The 18,266-nt window shown below is 35.9% G+C and overlaps 1 protein-coding gene across 1 annotated transcript; it reads left to right on the forward strand.

Moving 5' to 3' along the window:
• The first annotated feature begins 306 nt into the window (after positions 1 to 306).
• On the forward strand, positions 307 to 18,142 carry rskrb (ribosomal protein S6 kinase related b). The gene is made up of 12 exons (XM_067376754.1): positions 307 to 619; positions 1,749 to 2,027; positions 2,153 to 2,236; positions 4,981 to 5,049; positions 5,346 to 5,415; positions 10,768 to 10,875; positions 12,626 to 12,666; positions 12,771 to 12,798; positions 13,191 to 13,280; positions 13,466 to 13,554; positions 13,695 to 13,805; positions 15,543 to 18,142. Exons 1-12 carry the CDS (start codon positions 590 to 592, stop codon positions 15,879 to 15,881), a joined length of 1,338 nt encoding a protein of 445 aa, XP_067232855.1. The 5' UTR covers positions 307 to 589; the 3' UTR covers positions 15,882 to 18,142.
• The last annotated feature ends 124 nt before the right edge of the window (positions 18,143 to 18,266 follow it).

Below are 18,266 nucleotides of genomic sequence, written 5' to 3' on the forward strand. Positions count from 1 at the left end.
AATATATGCAGTGCTGTGGCTCCCCAGAAACAAGATAAAAAAAAATATTTTTATAGAATTATTTATAGAAGACTAAGTAGTAGCCTATGAGGTAATGCAATAACAACACAGTCATATAACTATAAATTAACTGGAAGCATGATCCTATAGTGCTTAATGTTTAATAGCTGCATGTTTCATCATTGGTTGTAAGTTAACTAGGCGTCAATAATTCAGCCCGGACAGCTCCTGATGCTATTTTGAGAGGGTGCTCGAGTGGGCGTGGTCTAACAACTCAGCAAGAAATCTGATTGGGTGACCGCAACGTGGAAGGATGTGCAGTATTCGTCGACGCTATCGGAGATTATCTTGTTTTTGTCGCCATATATGTCAGACCGATAACGCTTTAATGGAAAATTAGTTCGACTTCATAGTTCAGTGTGAGACACAATGTAAAAGCGTTTGTCCTGTCCATACTTGAGCGATTAGAGCCGCACATAGGTAACGTTAGTGCTCTCTCTGTCACTCAGTGTCACTGAAACTACAGGCGACAACATGGATGAACACTATGTAAGATTCAACTAATGTTTCACGCAGAGCCACAAATGTGATGGGTGCCGATGCTAGCAAAAACAGCAAGGTTAGTCTTTATATTATATTCTTAGTATGGGGGGTGAAAAAAGTTACTTTGGAGAAACCATGTGTTTAGGATGGCTGCTCACTGTGCATGTATTACCTTTATGTTTGATCTCCAGTTGTAAAAGTAATAAGCGGTGCATATGTTTATTTTAAAAGCTAATAGGGCAATTTAAGTCACTTTTATTTGGAAAAAAAAAAACATTATACTGGTAAGTATGTTATATAAAAGTATTTTATGTATTATATTTATTTTTTATGCAACTATAAGGTCTTATATGAAGCTGCAGAACAGTTTGAAACATGTATTTACCTACTGTAATAATGACCATTGAATTGTGTTCATGTTTGAACTGTTTTCTGCAAGCACAATAATTCCATGAGCCATTTCACATTTCTGTGGATTTGGACTGAGAGCAAAGCCAAATAACAAGCTTGTGGCATTGTAATATGATTAACATCCTTTAATTAATGCGAAATATTAAAGTGATTCCTTAACTGTGGGCACTTTTTACTTGAGACATATATATGTATATATATGTGTGTGTGTGTGTGTGTGTGTGAAAACCTTTTAAATTGAACTCTTTTGGGGTAATACTGACTATTTGCTGTTGCCACGCATTATAATTGTATTATTTAATGTTTTCCTATGAGCATGAGTTTGAATTAATTTTAATAATGACAGAATAAAATGTCCCACAAGGAAGAGGATATTTACACAAGGGTATTTTATTCTCTCTCTCGCTCTCTCTCTCTCTCTCTCTCTCTCTCTCTCTCACACACACACACACACACACACACACACTGAAATCATTTTGACACTTGTTAATTGAAAACGTAAGAATTATTTCCATATTTATTCATCCATAATTGACTGGTGTAGGGACATGGCAAACCAGTTCATTTTAACCAATAAATATTCATAAAATAACCCATTATTCACATTTATCTCCTAGTGCTTTTTTTTTTTTTTTTGGTTATTATTTAAAATAAAAGACGTTGATCTATAATGAAGGCTGGGATTGCAAAGTGTCCATAGATACAGAAACACCCATGAGCATGTTAAAAAAAAATAGGTCATCGCTGGAATATGAGTAACCATGTAATGATTATTTAATGACATTCATTCACAGCAGTTCACAGGGTCGGCGGAGCAATCACAAATATCCAGATGGAGGGGATTTCTCTCTGCTTTGGGTATTTCTATCCCAGCTGGGCTCTGCAGAATCAACCCATTACGAATCGGATCACATAGAATGATTTGTGACAAAGAGCCATCCATTCCTGAGCACCTGGTCTCCTCATTACCAGGCCCTGAGAAACTCCGTATGGAATGGAGTTTGCCAAGCTTTATCAACATGTTTCTACCTGAATTCCCTCATCGTAATGTCCCAGGACATGAACATTTTCAGGTGAGAGATGCTATGGGCAAAAGGTGAAAATAAGCTCACTCATTAGTTAACAGTTTCTTATTTATAAGAATGTTTTTCTTTATATATGTTTTTCACAGTATTTTATCTCATTGTCCAACCTCTAGGTCCTGGGTTATATAGCGAAAGGATCTTTTGGTCCCATTTTAAAGGTTAAGGATAAGTCGAAGCAAAAGACCTACGCAGTTAAGGTAAAAACTTTGTCTATAAGCCAATCAAATATTTGCACACACCTACTCATTTTTAAAATTACATCAAACATTTAAAAAAAAAATATAATTATAAATATAACAGACAGTTACACAATAAAAATGTTAAACAAATCAAAACTATCTTATATTTGAGATTATTTACAGTTGCCTTTTGGTATATTAAAATGTAAAGACCGTTCAAAAATTTAGGGGTCTATAACATTTTTTAAAATGTCTTTTGGAAAGAAGTATCTTATGCTGCATCAAGACTGCATTATTTGATTTAAAAAATACAGTAAAAACAGTAATATTGTAAAATATTATTACAATTAAAAACTTTTTATTTATTTTAATATATAAAATGTAATTTATTTCTGATGGCAAAGCTGAATTTTCAGCATCATTACTCCAGTCTTCAGTGTCACATGATCCTTCAGAATCATTCTAATATGATGATTTGATGAGCAAGAAACGTTACTAACATTTCATCAACATTTTTAACATTATTATCGATGTTGAAAACAGTTTTTGCTGCTTAATATTTTGTGGAAGTCAAAAAACAAAAATCGTCACACTGCCACTGCTGCTCTCAAAATTTATTAAAAATACAACGTTTCGACCACAAAAGTCGTTGTCAGGTCAGACAAACATTAAATAATCAAAAGATGACAATTTCTTATCATTTTCTCAACATGGTCAATCACACCTGATACAGTTCATTAAACTAGTAATAACCCAATCAACACGAGTAACAAATAGAATCAAATATATAGAAAAAACTCACAAATCACAAAAAAGGTTTCAAATCAAATTCCAAATTTAAACTTTTTGGAGAGTGAGTGTTTACTGTGTAAATATAAAAAGCTTCCCACTGTAATAAGATTTTATTAATATCACCACCCCTTTTAGGTACTTTTATTTGTTCAATGCCTAAATAGCGAAGAGTCGACAAATTATATTTGAAAGCGTCAAAATGCACGGCAATGGGATTTTTTTGGTCCTTCAACCGTATATTTCTTCTGTGTTTGGCTGTACGCGTTTTTAAACAATGCTTTTTTTACCTATATAAGCCAAACCACAGGGACATTTGATCATATAGATTACATTTTTGGTGTTACACGAAATTATTCCCTTAATCTTAAACTATTTCCCTGAGTCAGGATGACTAAAAGTGTGACATTTTGTTGTAAAATTACATTGTCCACACCTATAACTGCCCTCAGGGACTGAAAAGGGATTACTAGATCGTTCCGACCCCTAATCAGCTCTCGCCACCATTTGCCGTATATTGGGGGCTCGTTTATAGACAGTTCATGGAGGATGTTTACAACACTTACTTAATAAAGGGTCAGAGCTTAAAATATGCCAGTGTTTACGTACTATGTCTGCAAACTCATTACTTAAAGCTGAATATTGGATAATACAAGACAACCTATTGTTGGTCGATTTTGACACTGTTCGAGCAAGGCACTCTTTCTGATCACTATTTTCAAATCGCGCCGCAACTTCTTTAATCAAAGTATTTTCATAACCTCTCATAAAACCTCTGACATAAATCTTTACATTGCATTTCATACTTTTCATTATACGTACAAACCCTACGAATCCTCTTAAACTGACTAATCGAAAGACTCTTCTTTAAATTGGTAGGATGAAAGCTCTGACCATGTAAAACAGTATTTTTATCTGTAGGCTTTCTATACAAATGTGTTACCAATTGATTATCGTCTTTTATTTTAATTAAATCAAGAATGCTAACCTGAGAAGCATTGTAATCATTGGTGAATTTAAAATGTTCACTACTACGATTTAGGAATTGTTGAAAATCAAGTAATTCATTCTCCGAGCCACACCATAAAAGAAAAATATCATCAATGTATCGACACCACAAAAAAAATGTTGGGTAAGAAAGAGTTGACCATAGGATTAAATACACATTCATGCTCAAAATGACCAACATACAGATTTGCATAATTAGGAGCCATTGTACTACCCATTGCAATTCCCTTAATTTGTAAAAATTAATCATCTTTACAAATAAAAAAGTTTTTAGTCAACACCAATTTTGTCAATGTCTTTAAACACTTAATACTAGGACTTTTGTTACTAAAATAATCACATAGAAAAAAATCAAAAGCTTGTATGCCGCCATCATGTGGAATATTTGATTCTATTTGTTACTCGTATTGATTTGGTTATTAGTTTAATGAATTGTATCAGGTGTGATTGACCATGTTGATAAAATAAGAAATCATCTTTTGATTATTTACTGTTTGTCTGACCTGACGAAGACTCTTTGTGGTCGAAACGTTGTCTTTTTAATAAATTTTGTGAGCAGCAGTGGCAGTGTGCCGATTTTTTGTTTTTTGACATTCAAGTGCTTCTGATGATCAAGCCCCTGCTCTAGGTTGTTTTGGATGTGCGCATACTACTTTCTTTTCAATATTTTGTGGAAACCATGATCCACTTTTTCAGGATTCTTTGATGATAAGAATGTTAAAAAGAACAGCATTTATTTTAAATAGAAATCAGTTGCAACACTTTTGATCAATTGAATGTATCCTTGTGTAATAAAAGTATACATTTATGTATTTAAAAAAACTTACTGAACTCAAACTTTTGAACTTTTGTATGTGAACTGGTCCTCGTCTTCATGAGGAAGAAAAAACAGCCTGTCATAGTAACACAGTAATGTTAATTTACCATTGTGAATTAATTTTGTTTTATTTTTTTGTCTAATATAGGTCATTCCAAAATCTGAGATTTTGCGCTTGGGAGTTTTGGAGCAGTCTAAGGAGGAAGTAATAGTTCAGGTGAGCCCAAGTCCTCACTTTTCTATGATGTCTACATTTTTATCAGGACTAATGGTCTGTGTCATCTTTTACAGGCACTGACATCTAGTTTATGTTATAAGACCTATGGAGATTGAGGTGGTTTGTGTTTTATTAGCAACAGATAGGGAACACATGCAAATTCTCTAAAAGAAAGCTAGGATGAACATTAGCAGGTTTCTTTATCACCCTGGTACATGAAGAGGTCGAGTTCAAAACCCACAGAGGTTTGTGACTCACTGTGCCTGTGCTCTTGTTGTCAAACTGTTGCCTTGCAGCGTCAGGTCCGCCACCCTTTTGTCCACGACCTGCAGGACTGCTGGCAGACCCAGCGGCACATCTACATTAGTGAGTGAATCAGAACACACCCCTGCCCCAACTGTCCTCCTGCCTTTCCCACCACTAAATCAGTCTTCCCTCACACAAAGTGCCATGTGGCCCTGTACCCACCAAGACACGAAAATCTCCCTGGAACTCCCACAAACTATCATTCCACTTCAGATCTGTGAGTAGCTGTCTAGAGGATATATAATCTGAAATTATACATATTTGATGATTAAAAGTATTAATTTCTTTCCAAAAAAATTACTCCAATCTTTTGAACATTAGTGAATGGTCTGTGTTAAAAAATGTACAGGCATTATACTGTAGAATTGATGTGCTTAATAATGATTAATATTAAATTAACTAAAGGTGAAGCGTGTAAAATGCTTGTTGTCAAACAGGTTTCCCAAACACCACCTCCCGCACGCCATAATTTGGCCAAACGGGTAATTCCGCCCCAAACTCATGCAATTGGTTAAGCAAATGTTGCTGTGTCGGGATGCTCAAAAACCAAACTGGGCTGCGTTTCCTGTACAACGACGTAATTTTCTGTTTAACTGTAGTACGATGCATCATTGAAGAAATCAACTATCTAGTCACGACTGTTTCCCAAAACCGTATTGTCGCAAATTTGTCGTTCAACCACACTGGTTAATGATGTTACGCAGGTGGTGGATAATAACTTCTTTTAATTAATTTGTTTGAGATTGAATTCATGTCAGATTTTTTGTTATAAATTACAGACATGGCATATGAGGACTAATTATTATTTTTTTTCAGTTATTATGCTTTAACTCCAGGTTCAATGATAGGCTCATTGATTCTTACGTACTAGAGCACATATGCACATGCATACTCTTCAAACACGGCTCTCTTTTAAATCTCTTGGCAACCTAAAAGATGTCATTTTAATTAGTATATATTCGAAATGAAAGATAAAGATTGTACTGAATGTCAGCTTGCTGCTTATTTTGCTCAAGAAAAGGATTTATTAAGTCCACATGTCAAGCAAACAAGAAACTGTGCTTCTAACCACAGCTCAAGAACTGTCGTTCCAACCACACAACTTTGCGATGCTGTTTTGCGAATGTTCGTTGGAACTATGGTTTCGTCAAGCACTGACTTGTTGAACTACGCTGATAACGTGAACTTGCGACCATTGTTGGCTAACATTACTTTTGGGAAACGCACCCCACAACGTTTTGGAAGCGCCCAGAGCAACTTTATTTCAACATTTAGCTGACCTATAGTTGTCTCAGCACACTAAGCTGGAGGAGAATGTGTAAAATAAAGCCTACACACTTCACATTTCAATTACATTTCTTACTCTGATTTTGTCTGGCACACTGTCTACAAAGTATGAGCCTGAGAACTACCCAAACCTAGTAGAATGAATGCAGTTCATGTTGTGTAGAATATGGGTCCTATCCATGTTGTGGATTTCATGATGGTTCTAATGTTTAGATATACTGTACAATCATCCATAGGTTTATAATCCTGTTCTGGAGACCCACTGTCTTACTAGTTTTAACCTGTTCTAACTAGTTCTAGTTCAAATAGTCCTAAGTAGTTCTTATATAGTGCTAGCACATAAAGACTGTAAAGAAAGTCAGACTGTTATTTCTGAATTAGATAAGTTTGTTTAGACAGGCCATAAGCCTGGCCAGAATGCTTGAATTCTTGAAGAGAGGTTCTCAACCCTGGCCCTCGAGATCCACTTTCTTGCAGAGTTTAGCTCCAGCCTCACCTGCATGTAACTTTCTAGTAATTCCGAAAACCCTGATTAATTTGTTCAGGTGTGTTTGATCAAGGTTGGAGCTCAACTCTGCAGGAAAGTGGACCTGGAGGGCCAGAGTTGGGAACACCTGTTCTAGAAGTTGGAATGTTTTAATTCTGCCTTCACATGCTATCAGAATTTCCCACTTCTGAAGTCATGATTACAAGCTTGTCATGTTTAATTGCTTTGTTGTTTGAAGGAATAGGAAAAAACTATATATATATATATATATATATATATATATATATATATATATATATATATATATATATATATATATATATATATATATATATATATATATATATTATAAAATATATATATAAAAGTTATAAAATATATATATATAAAAGTTTGAGTTAACAATAGATTGCATATAATAACCACAAATATAAGCAATAATGTAGGATTAATGTAGTGTCCATTAAAGTATATTTTCATATGAATATAATACCTAATTATTAAGCATTTTGTTGTTCCTCCATTATATTGTTAATATCCCTGTGTTTAATAAATAATAAAAAGGGACCCCAGACCCTCTTAAATTTGTCTTTTTTTACCCTTAATAATATAGGTTATCTTTTCCATTGCAATGCATGAACATATTTCTCTTAACCATCAGGTTATACTAGGCCTTTCTGTCTTTTTCCAGTAAATGGTGATGAGCTTTTTGGCATGTAGTATACACATGTCTATCAATACTTGAGTATCCTTCTTAATATTCCAATAAACTGGATGAATACAAAGAATAAAAAATCCAGGATCCAGTGGTAATCTCACTGAGACTATATGCCATATCATTATTTTCTTTCCAAAACTCTTTAATTCTATCACATTCCCATATAAATTAATGTGCCTTTTTCACTGTTGCATTTAAAACAAGTATATGGTATGTTATTATAAATTTTATTTAATTTTACCAGAGTTATATAAGTATGCATAAGCCAATTGTATACTGTAACAGTTTTAGTCTGTTGTAACGGTCTGACCTTTACACATTTTTGCTCCCATTTTTCCTTGTCTATCTTCAATTTAAGGTCTTGTTCCCACATGGTTAATCTGGATGCAGATAACTCCTGAGAACCTAATAATAGCATATTGTATAAAAGAGATATGTGTCCTCCACCTTGGCTTGATTTAGATATACATTTGTTCAGATCAAGTCCTTGTCCCCTGGCAGTACGTATGAAATTCCTAATTTGCAAATATTTATAATAATGTTTTTTTGATTTGATGTTTTTGAAATTGTCAGTAATATCAGCAAATGACATAAGAACACCATCTTTGTATAGGTCTTTAACTTTCCATACACCGTTCTCAGCCCAAAGTCGAAAGCCTAAATCCTTTTGACCAGGTATAAAATGATCATTCCCCCATATTGGGCTAAATACAGATAAAGACTCTTTTTCCTTTAAATTAATTTGTACTTTCCCCCACACATTTATCATGTTCAATACTATTGGATTAAATGATATTGCACTCAATTTTTTCTGTTACATTTTTGTATTGGCTGAATAAAGATAATCTTAGATTTTACAAATGAATTTTCTATTTCTATCCATTTAGGAGGAGCATTTGCCCGGAAAATGAAACATTATCTCCCTTAACTGGGATTTATTAAAGATATTTAATTTTGAAGAAAATGTAGCTTCCCATTAATTGACAACCATATAAACATTCACTGGTCAGCTTCATGATGATTCTGAAATTTCTGTCAAATACAGCCTATTTTCGCTGTGTATAAAACATACAATTTGCTTCAAATGGTTATTCATATATGTAAATATGCACTACTTAATGACAAGACGAGGTAATGTAGCTGTTGTGGGAAAATCTAATAAAGAATATCAGTCACAGCAGCATTCGTTCTTCCCTCCGCCATGTTTAGTGTTGCGTGTCCTCAAGCTGGCCACCCGTGTCTTTGAAGGACTGGGCGGGGCAAACAATATTTTGAATTTGGACTGCAGTACCTATTTTAACCACTGGGTGTTATTCCTACATTGAGCCCCTTTAATGGTCAGGAAATTTGGTATCAAAATGATCCCCAAGCTTTCTATTGGTAAATTACAGAGCCCCTAAAGGGACGTGCTGGTGGAAAAAAAATTTGGGATGGGGGGAAAATTCTTTTTCGTTCCCCCGAGAAACTTTGTGTTTCCTCTCAGAAACTTTGCGTTCCCTCTCAAAACGTTTGCGTTCCCACGCAAAGATATTATCATTCCCTTGCTGTGAGCTCGGACAAACACTTCCTCTTTAATCTTTAATGTCCCGCTGGCTGGCAGTAGTAATGCACACAAATAATGCGCAGCTCTTAGAGTTTGAACTTGTTGGACTCAAATATAAAGAAATACAGTGCATAAGTCAAGGAGTTCAGTAAAGTTGACAATATATTCACAGATTCAAGCTTCCTGGATCAATAACTCGTGAGCTAAACATTGTTAAAACACAAATGCAGCTACTTCCAATCATAGTAACCTAGACAACGAGCTACAACAACCCAATTTTCCTCAAATGTGCTGTATAATATATAAATTGGTCTCTATGAGCAGGCAGCGGAGAGACAAGTTGGAAGGGACCGTCTGAAAAGTGCAAAACCCAAAACCCTTTTGCTTATTTTATATTATGAAAAATTCTCCCATCCCAAATTTTTTTTTTCCACCAGCACGTCAAATTTCCTCCCACCACCACGTCCCTTTAGGGGCACCGTAGTAAATAGACTTGAGGGGGCATTGCATTCATGTCCCATTTTTAACTTGGAAACATGTATTTACGGTAATTCCGATAGCATGTGAAGGCAGCATTAGTCACACTCCTATGTTTTAGAACACCTCAGTCCAAACCTCAAGTCCTGTTTCCCCAGTGTTTGATTTCCCAGTGATCCTGACTGCATTTGTGAAAGTGAATTTCCTTCTTCTACTTTGATGTTCAGTTCAAACCTTGAATGCTTTCTCCTAGCTAAAGCTATGATGAACGTGTCACTTCCTTACCACCACTTGATTACCACCTGATTCCTTCATTCACAGCCTGCACTGTTTTGCTTCTTTTTTTACAGACACTTTATTAAGTCTAGATCACTATTGGGATTTGTTTATGTCACCAGATCTTTAAGTTTAAGATCCTGACACAGATGCCTGTTTCACAGACAAGGTTTAAGCCTAGTCCTAGACTAAAAATGCATGTTTGAGCTGTCTTAACTGAAAGCAGTTTGTGCTGACACATCATCAATGTCAGTGCCATTGTTTTGTCTCAAGTAAACACCAGTAATGTTTTTTTCCTAAGACACGTTTATAAAAGCTAATTAAATGTCTTCATTTAACTAAGGCCTAATCCTGAGTAATCTAAGCCCTGTCTGTGAAACCAGGCCAGAATGTTCTGTTCTTCATCTAAACCATGATGTTTTACCAGTGGTCTGGATGAGGGCATAACTGTTAGAAACAGACTGATGTATTATGGGTCATCTCCCAAAGTGACAGATGTTTTCTCTGCGTTCACTTGCCATTTCCATGGATTTGTTGGATGTTTGTGTTTATGTTTATCTCTATTTGGGATTTGTACATTCAGGCACTGTTTATATGATTTGATTCTGTTTATTCCCTCTCTAGTGTGTGATTACTGCAGCACGGGAGACTTGTACACATACTGGGTGATGATTGGACAGTTCGGAGAGGATGTAGTAAAAGTGTTTGCTGCTGAATTGGGTTCTGCCTTAGGTAAGCACTGAGGATGTGTCTCTTACGCTCATCTAGGCTGCTTAGTGTAACATGATCTTTTAGAAATTATTCTAATATGCTGATTTGGTGCTCAAGAAACATTTATTTTTTATCAATGTTGAACGCAGTTGTGCTGGTTGGTTAATATTTTTGTGGAAATGGTGATACATTTTTGTTCAGGATTCTTTGAAACCACATGTATTTGAAATAGAAATCTTTTGTAACATTATAAATGTCTTTACTGTTATGAATTTCTTTCTCCTGCTGAACACAAAAGAAGATATTTTGAAGAATGTGGGTAACCAAACCATTGACGTTTGTTGACAGTGTTTTTTTCTGGAGCCCGTCAACTGTTTGTTTACCCACATTCTTCAAAATATCTTCTTTTGTGTTCAGCAGGAAAGAGAAATTCATACAGGTTAGTTACTGTCCCTGGTGTGAACAGGCATTTAAAAAGGTCTTTAAAAGTCTTAATTCACCCTTACACAAATTAAGGCCCTAAAAAGGTCTTAAACCAGAGCAGAAAGTCTTACATTCATAAAGTCTTGCATTGCAAAAAAAAAAAAAAGAATATCTTCCTTAGTATTTTTGTCCTGTTCTCTAATACAAATATCTAAACATCTTTGATACATTTACTTGAGATGCAAATGTAAAATGAAGTAATGAAAAATTTAACAAAATAAAGTAAATTTATGATTTAAAACAAGAAAAAATATTTCAATGAGGTAACAAAACTTCCCAGTAAGTGAAGTTGATATTTCTGAGGCCATTGGCAGATTATTGTTCTTGTTTTAATCATAAACTTGCTTCATTTTGATCAGTTTAACAGAAAACAAGACTTTATATTTTGCGTCATTTTGCATCTCTAGTAAATCATCTTGATTTAAGAATCTTGAGACATTTGTACTGGAAAACTATACAAAAATACGGAGGAAGAACATCACTTTTGTGCAGTGTGATCAGAAGGTACAGTAAAAGATATTTCCATATTCTAGTGGTTGAAAGAAAAGCGATTCAAGCACTTTTTATTTGTAAAATCAGTTAGTAAGTAACTATATCTGTTTCTCCCTATACAATTAGCCTTTCACCGAGCCCCGCCCCCCTTAGTTACTGTTGCTTTGTCCGACAAGCCGTGGCGCTGTCACTCCACACGCAGTGAAAAATACATCGCGGAACAAAGAGGATACTGACCACACATCGACAGAGCAGGTTACTTATGATATTAAACAAAGCCCCAGCTTTCAAACCGTGTAGTTATTAAAGAAATTCAAACAATAAAAACCGTTTTGTTGCTCTTTAATGTGTCGTGACCATGGTCGTGACAGATTGCTGTAGATCCTCCGCTCAACCGCTCGTAAAAACCGATCATCTCTTCCTATTAGTCCATGAACATGAGAATGAATGTTGTTTCAAACGCAGAAAGACGTCAATACACACCATTTTTCAAGTTTAACTCCACCGAGGTTAATCTTTTAACTACTGGCTTCTTTGTCGGACAAAATGGCGGATGCGGCGTTCTGATTGGTTAGATCGCTTGTCAATCAAACTCCCGGCGAAAGGTCAATTACATTTGGAGAACATCCAAATCTGCAATTTTATTCCTCAAAATGTCTTTACTTGGTCTTGAAAAGATCTTAAAAATGCCTTACATGCCTTCATAAAACCTACAGAACACCTGCATATTATATCAATTTAGTACAGTAGATAGAAATGCTTATCACAATAATTGTGTTGTATCTCCATTTTATAGGGTTCCTTCATGACTGTGCAATCATCCACCGTGATGTGAAGGTATACAATGTTTTATGTAATTACGTAATGATAATAAATATGATCCCTAAAATGGCTGAACCCCAAAAATATCTTAAAAACATTCACTGTTATATTTTTAACAGATGGAAAATGTCCTTCTAACAGACCAGGGTAAGGCAGTCGGTGTTCTTTAGTCCCTCCAGTGGAGGGCAGTGTGTGTCAGCTTTTTTCATGTAAACAATGAATGTTCCAGAACATCCAGGCTTCAGGCTTCCAAATAGGCCTAGAGTATTTACACAAATATGACATTGTGATAGCAATACAATATTAACAAATATCCAATTCACAACATTTCTATTATAATATTTCAATTATTTCAATATTTGTTCGTTAAAATGCTAAAGTTAAATATGTCATCAAAGAACAAACATATATATATGTGATACAAAAAATATGATAGTAATAAAAAATTATAATTCTCCCCAAAAAATCTTAAATGAAATTATCAATAATAAACTTCTAGTGTTATTATGTAAATGTGAGGGTCTTATTACTTATTACAGGCCACCTACGACTGGCTGACTTCGGTTTGTCCCGGCGTCTTGAGCGTGGAGGGAGGGCATTCACTATTTGTGGAACAATTCAATACATGGGTAAATCTAAAGAAATGAAAACAAAGAATTACTTTGAATTATATGTGGAATAATGTACATAAATAGTCACTTGAAAATGCTAAATGAGTCATTAAATTATATTTACGGCTGAGCAAATGAAAAGATGTTTATGTCTAGCTACGTGTGGAATGTAAGCAAGATTCTTATGAAATCTGTCTCTTCAGCTCCTGAAGTCCTTAGCGGTGGTCCCTACAACCACACTGCTGATTGGTGGTCTCTCGGCATCCTTCTCTTTGCACTGGCCACTGGAAAGGTGTGGTAAAGCGCGTATATTTGCACAAACATCTTGTGTTTTTCTGCTTTTTGTGGGGTAATGATACGTTTGCGTGTGTCTGATGTGTCTTTTCTGCCAAGTCATTCTAAACTCCCCCTCCCCCTCCATGCTTGTCTCAGTTTCCTGTATCTCCAGAACCGGATCACTGTAGCATGCTAAGGAAGGTACGCAGCTTCCCTTATGAGATGCCAAGAAATTTCTCTCCTCCATTTGCTCTGCTGCTTACAGAGGTGAGACCTGGACACCTGATGGGGTGCTTTATCCGGCAAAATGTTCAAAGACACAAATTAGATCAAAAAGAGTTTAAAAAATAAAGGCATACTCCACTCATAATATTCTGAATATTCTGTCTAATTCCAGACCAGTTTGACTTTTTTCTTCTGCAGAAACAAATAACATTAAAGCCAATTAAAGACATTTCTCAAATTATCTTCTTTTATGTTCAGCACAAGATCATACAGATTTGGAACAACATGAGGTTGAGTAAATGATGATAGACATTTCCTTTTTGAGTCAACCATCCATATAAAATGGAGAGCTTAGATCATTTTGGTCAATTAATTCAGAGAATTTGATGAGAGTTCATACTAAAAGCTGTTCTGAAACTAAAAGTTACTAAAAAGCTAAAATACTAAAAAGTTCTGAACAGTAAAACAAAGATTATTGTAGTACGTTTTACTATTTTAGTCTTTCTACCTTGCAGTTTCTTTGTAAGTACATGTGAAATTTACTAGCAATTTCTGAGGAAAAATTGATTCAAAGTAAATCCTACATCTTTTTTTTTTCAGTGTACTAATAACATTTTCTCAGGAGATACATCTAAGAAGCAGGAAAGTCCATTTGCTCTCCATTTAAAGGGTTAGTTCACCCAAAATGAAAATTCTGTCATTAAGTACTCACCCTCATGTTGTTCCAAACCCGTAAGACAGGGATGGACAACTCCGGTCCTGGAGGGCCAGTATCCAGCAAAGTTTAGCTCCAATTAGGGCTGGGCGATGTATCGAATGCTTTTGTCACGCGCATTTCTTCAGTAAAGCCGGTTCCCTGATTACCGCTAAATCGCCATCACCTGCTTTCAAATGAAGCGGCATTTAATAGACAGAGCCGTAGTTCACTGATAAGACACGCAATATCGCGTTCAATATCGATATGTATCGCCGTCGATATTGAACGCGATATTGCTTGTACCTGCATTCGATATATCGCCCAGCCCTAGCTCCAATCCTAATCAAACACACCTGAACAAGCTAATCAAGGTCTTTAGGATTAGTAGAAAGTTATAGGCAAGTGAGTTTTTATCAGGGATGGAGATAAACTCTGCAGGACACTGGCCCTCCAGGACCGGAGTTGTCCATCCCTGCCGTAAGACCTTTGTTCATCTTCAGAACACAAATGAAGATATTTGTAATGAAGTCTGAGAGCTCTCTGACTCCTTCATAGACATCAATTCAATTACCACTTTCAAGGCTCAGAAAGGTAGAAAAGACATCGTTAAAATAGTCCACGTGACTGCAGTGGTTCAACCTTAATTTTATGAAGCAATGAGAATACTTTTTGTGCTTCTGTGTTCTATGTCAGAACGCCTGCTCAGTATTGGCCAGCTCCTGCCTCAGCATCACACGCATGCATCGTGTGCTCACGTGAATGGCGTCGGCCAATACTGAGTCGCGTTCTGACGTAGAATACGCTCTGCACCATCTATACAACATAAACAGCATAGGAGACTGACAGGTAAGACACAGATTTGTTGAATAAAGTTATTTTTTTGTTTTTGTGCAAAAAAATATTCTTATTGCTTCATAACATTAAGGTTGAACCTCTGTAGTCATGTGGACTATTTTAACAATGTCTTTTTTACCTTTCTGGGCCTTGAAAGTGGTAAAATTAAATTGCTGTCTATGGAGGAGTCGGAGAGCTCACGGATTTCATTTAAAAAATATAATCTGAACCCATTTTACTCTCCTTAGCTTCTTTGTAAGACTCCAGTACGTCGCCTCCGGACACTGGAACGCTTCAAGCGCCAAACCTTTTTCCATGGCACGTCATTTGATTCCCATCTGCTCCAAAAGACCCCCATGGAGCTGATCCTGGAGCTGAAGAACCGGCCTGACCGCCTTGCCAAAGCCCGTCGAGGCCTGACCCTGGAGCCCTTCGCAAACTTTGACTGCGACTTTCTCTTAACCTCACCATGCACACCCACAGTTCCAGACCTTTCCCCAACTCTGGCCAACATGGAGCGGGTCGAAGCGCTCATGCAAAGCCATGTACCTCAGGACGATGCTTCACAAAGAGAAGTGTTTGTTTAACTTTTTAAGCCAGTTTTGTCTGGGGGTTCAAAAATCACACACTTTGGGGTGTGTTCACACTTGACAGGTTTGGTTAAATTAAAACGACCTCTGGTGCGATTACTCTGTTAGCGCATTTAGCCCAGCACACTGCATTGTTATGGATGTTTGGTAAGTTTCATCACAAAATACACATCATTAAAGGTGCCCAAGGATGCTTTTCCACAAGATGTAATATAAGTCTAAGGTGTCTCCTGAATGTGTCTGTGAAGTTTCAGCTCAAAATACCCCATAGATTTTTTTTAATGATTTTTTTTAACTGCCTATTTTGGGGCATCATTAACTATACACTGATTTTGGCAGCGCGCCGCCCCTTTAAATGGCGTGCTCCCTGCCACACGAGCTCTCGACTATATTACAGCGCATTTACAAAGTCTTTAAAAGATGTTCGTCATGCATACTGCATGCATGCTTCGAATTATGCGAGTAAAGTATTTATTTTGATGTTTACGTTTGATTCTGTGTAAGTTTGAGGCTGTGATCCGTGGCTAACGGCTAATGCTACACTGTTGGAGAGATTTATAAAGAATGAAGTTGTGTTTATGAATTATACAGACTGCAAGTGTTTAAAAATTAAAATAGCGACGGCTCTCGTCTCCGTGAATACAGTAAGAAAAGATGGTAACTTTAACCACATTTAACAGTACATTAGCAACATGCTAACGAAACATTTAGAAAGACAATTTACAAATATCAGTAAAAATATCATGTTATCATGGATCATGTCAGTTATTATCGCTCCATCTGCCATTTTTCGCTGTTGTTCTTGCTGGCTTACCTTGTCTGTGCACAGATCCAGACGTTAATACTGCTTTTCCTTGTCTAATGCCTTGAACATGGGCTGGCATATATGCAAATATTGGGGTCATACATATTAATGATCACGGCTGTTACGTAACACTCGGTGTTAGGTTGAGATCCGCGTGTTTTCCGGAAGTCTTTTAAACAAATGAGATTTATATAAGAAGGAGGAAGCAATGGGGTTTGAAACTCAATGTATGTCTTTTCCATGTACTGAACTCTTGTTATTTAACTATGCCGATATAAATTCAATTTTTGATTCTAGGGCACCTTTAAAGCTTTTTTGTGTGTGTGTCTTTAGGTTTAGCATTAAAAATGACATTGTGAGCGCTAAGCAAACCAGGACATTTTCTTTTTTGTTGTTTTTTTTCTTTTTCTTTTTTCTTCTGACCAAAAGAACCTAGAGAACCGAACTACAAGTGTGAACACACCCATAGAAGCATGTGGGGGAAGGTGAAAAACCTTAATAGTTGGTTGTTCTTCCATGAAGGATTATGGTTAAGTGTATTTCATTTTTATTGAAACACTCTAGCCTCTTACATTGAATTCCTTACCTTTTGTTGAGACATTTAGTGAAATGTGGTTCATAGTTCCTCATATCCTTTGACATTATTTGACTATTTTGTCCTTATTAATAAGCCAGCACTGTATTTTCTTTCAACAAACATACCATAAATTCACTTCTTCATATTTTTTCAAAGCTATGCAAACCCTCAGGGATATGCTTTAATGCTTAAAGGACCAAATCATCAAATCAACTCATTTCCTAACTATTAAACCTAAGCCTTGTGAAAAAGCATTGTTCATGGGAAAATAGTAAAACCCCAAAAGTGGCCATCTATACTTTTATATGAAATAATATGCTTAGCACTGTTCATTTTATTTGCATAATGCACTTGGGACTGAATGGGAAAGGAACTTTGGTTATGTGTTATACTAATTTTCGCATTGGCTTTATTGTTCCTATTGTTATTTTAACCACTGCTGTGGGCCTGGTTGGATCAATGCCCATGTATGCATGAATAACCTTGTCTTCCTGAGATGACAGTTCTTGTTTTACGCCCAGAATGCCTGACACCAGTGATCCTTTATTAAATACTAAGCAAAGAAAAAGGGAAATAATGTAGTAAAATGTTTTTTTCCATGCAATATTGTAATTGATGGTGTATGTGGTCATTTTTGAATCTCCGCCCATTGGGGGGACACAGTTCTGCAGTGTCTGCTACTGCTATTATTGAGCTACCATAAGATCTTTGTGAACATTTTTTCCATGCCAGTGATTTATCGGTTTGTATCTAATATTAGTGGATATTGCATATATAATTACTGGACAAATTTTCTGTAAGAAAAAAATTGTTGTATGCAAATATTCTCATTTTCTTTCTTTTTACATTGACCAGCGAGTTATTCTATGACATTTTTCATTTATTTTATTTTTTTAAAGCCTACGTGCTCGTACGACACACCTCAAGCAAAGAGATAAACCGATGTGATGTTGACGCTAACGGTGACGTGCGAGGTCACTTTAAAGGATCATGAATATTA

Source organism: Chanodichthys erythropterus, chromosome 22, assembly GCF_024489055.1.
Source record: "Chanodichthys erythropterus isolate Z2021 chromosome 22, ASM2448905v1, whole genome shotgun sequence".
NCBI lineage: Eukaryota > Metazoa > Chordata > Actinopteri > Cypriniformes > Xenocyprididae > Chanodichthys > Chanodichthys erythropterus.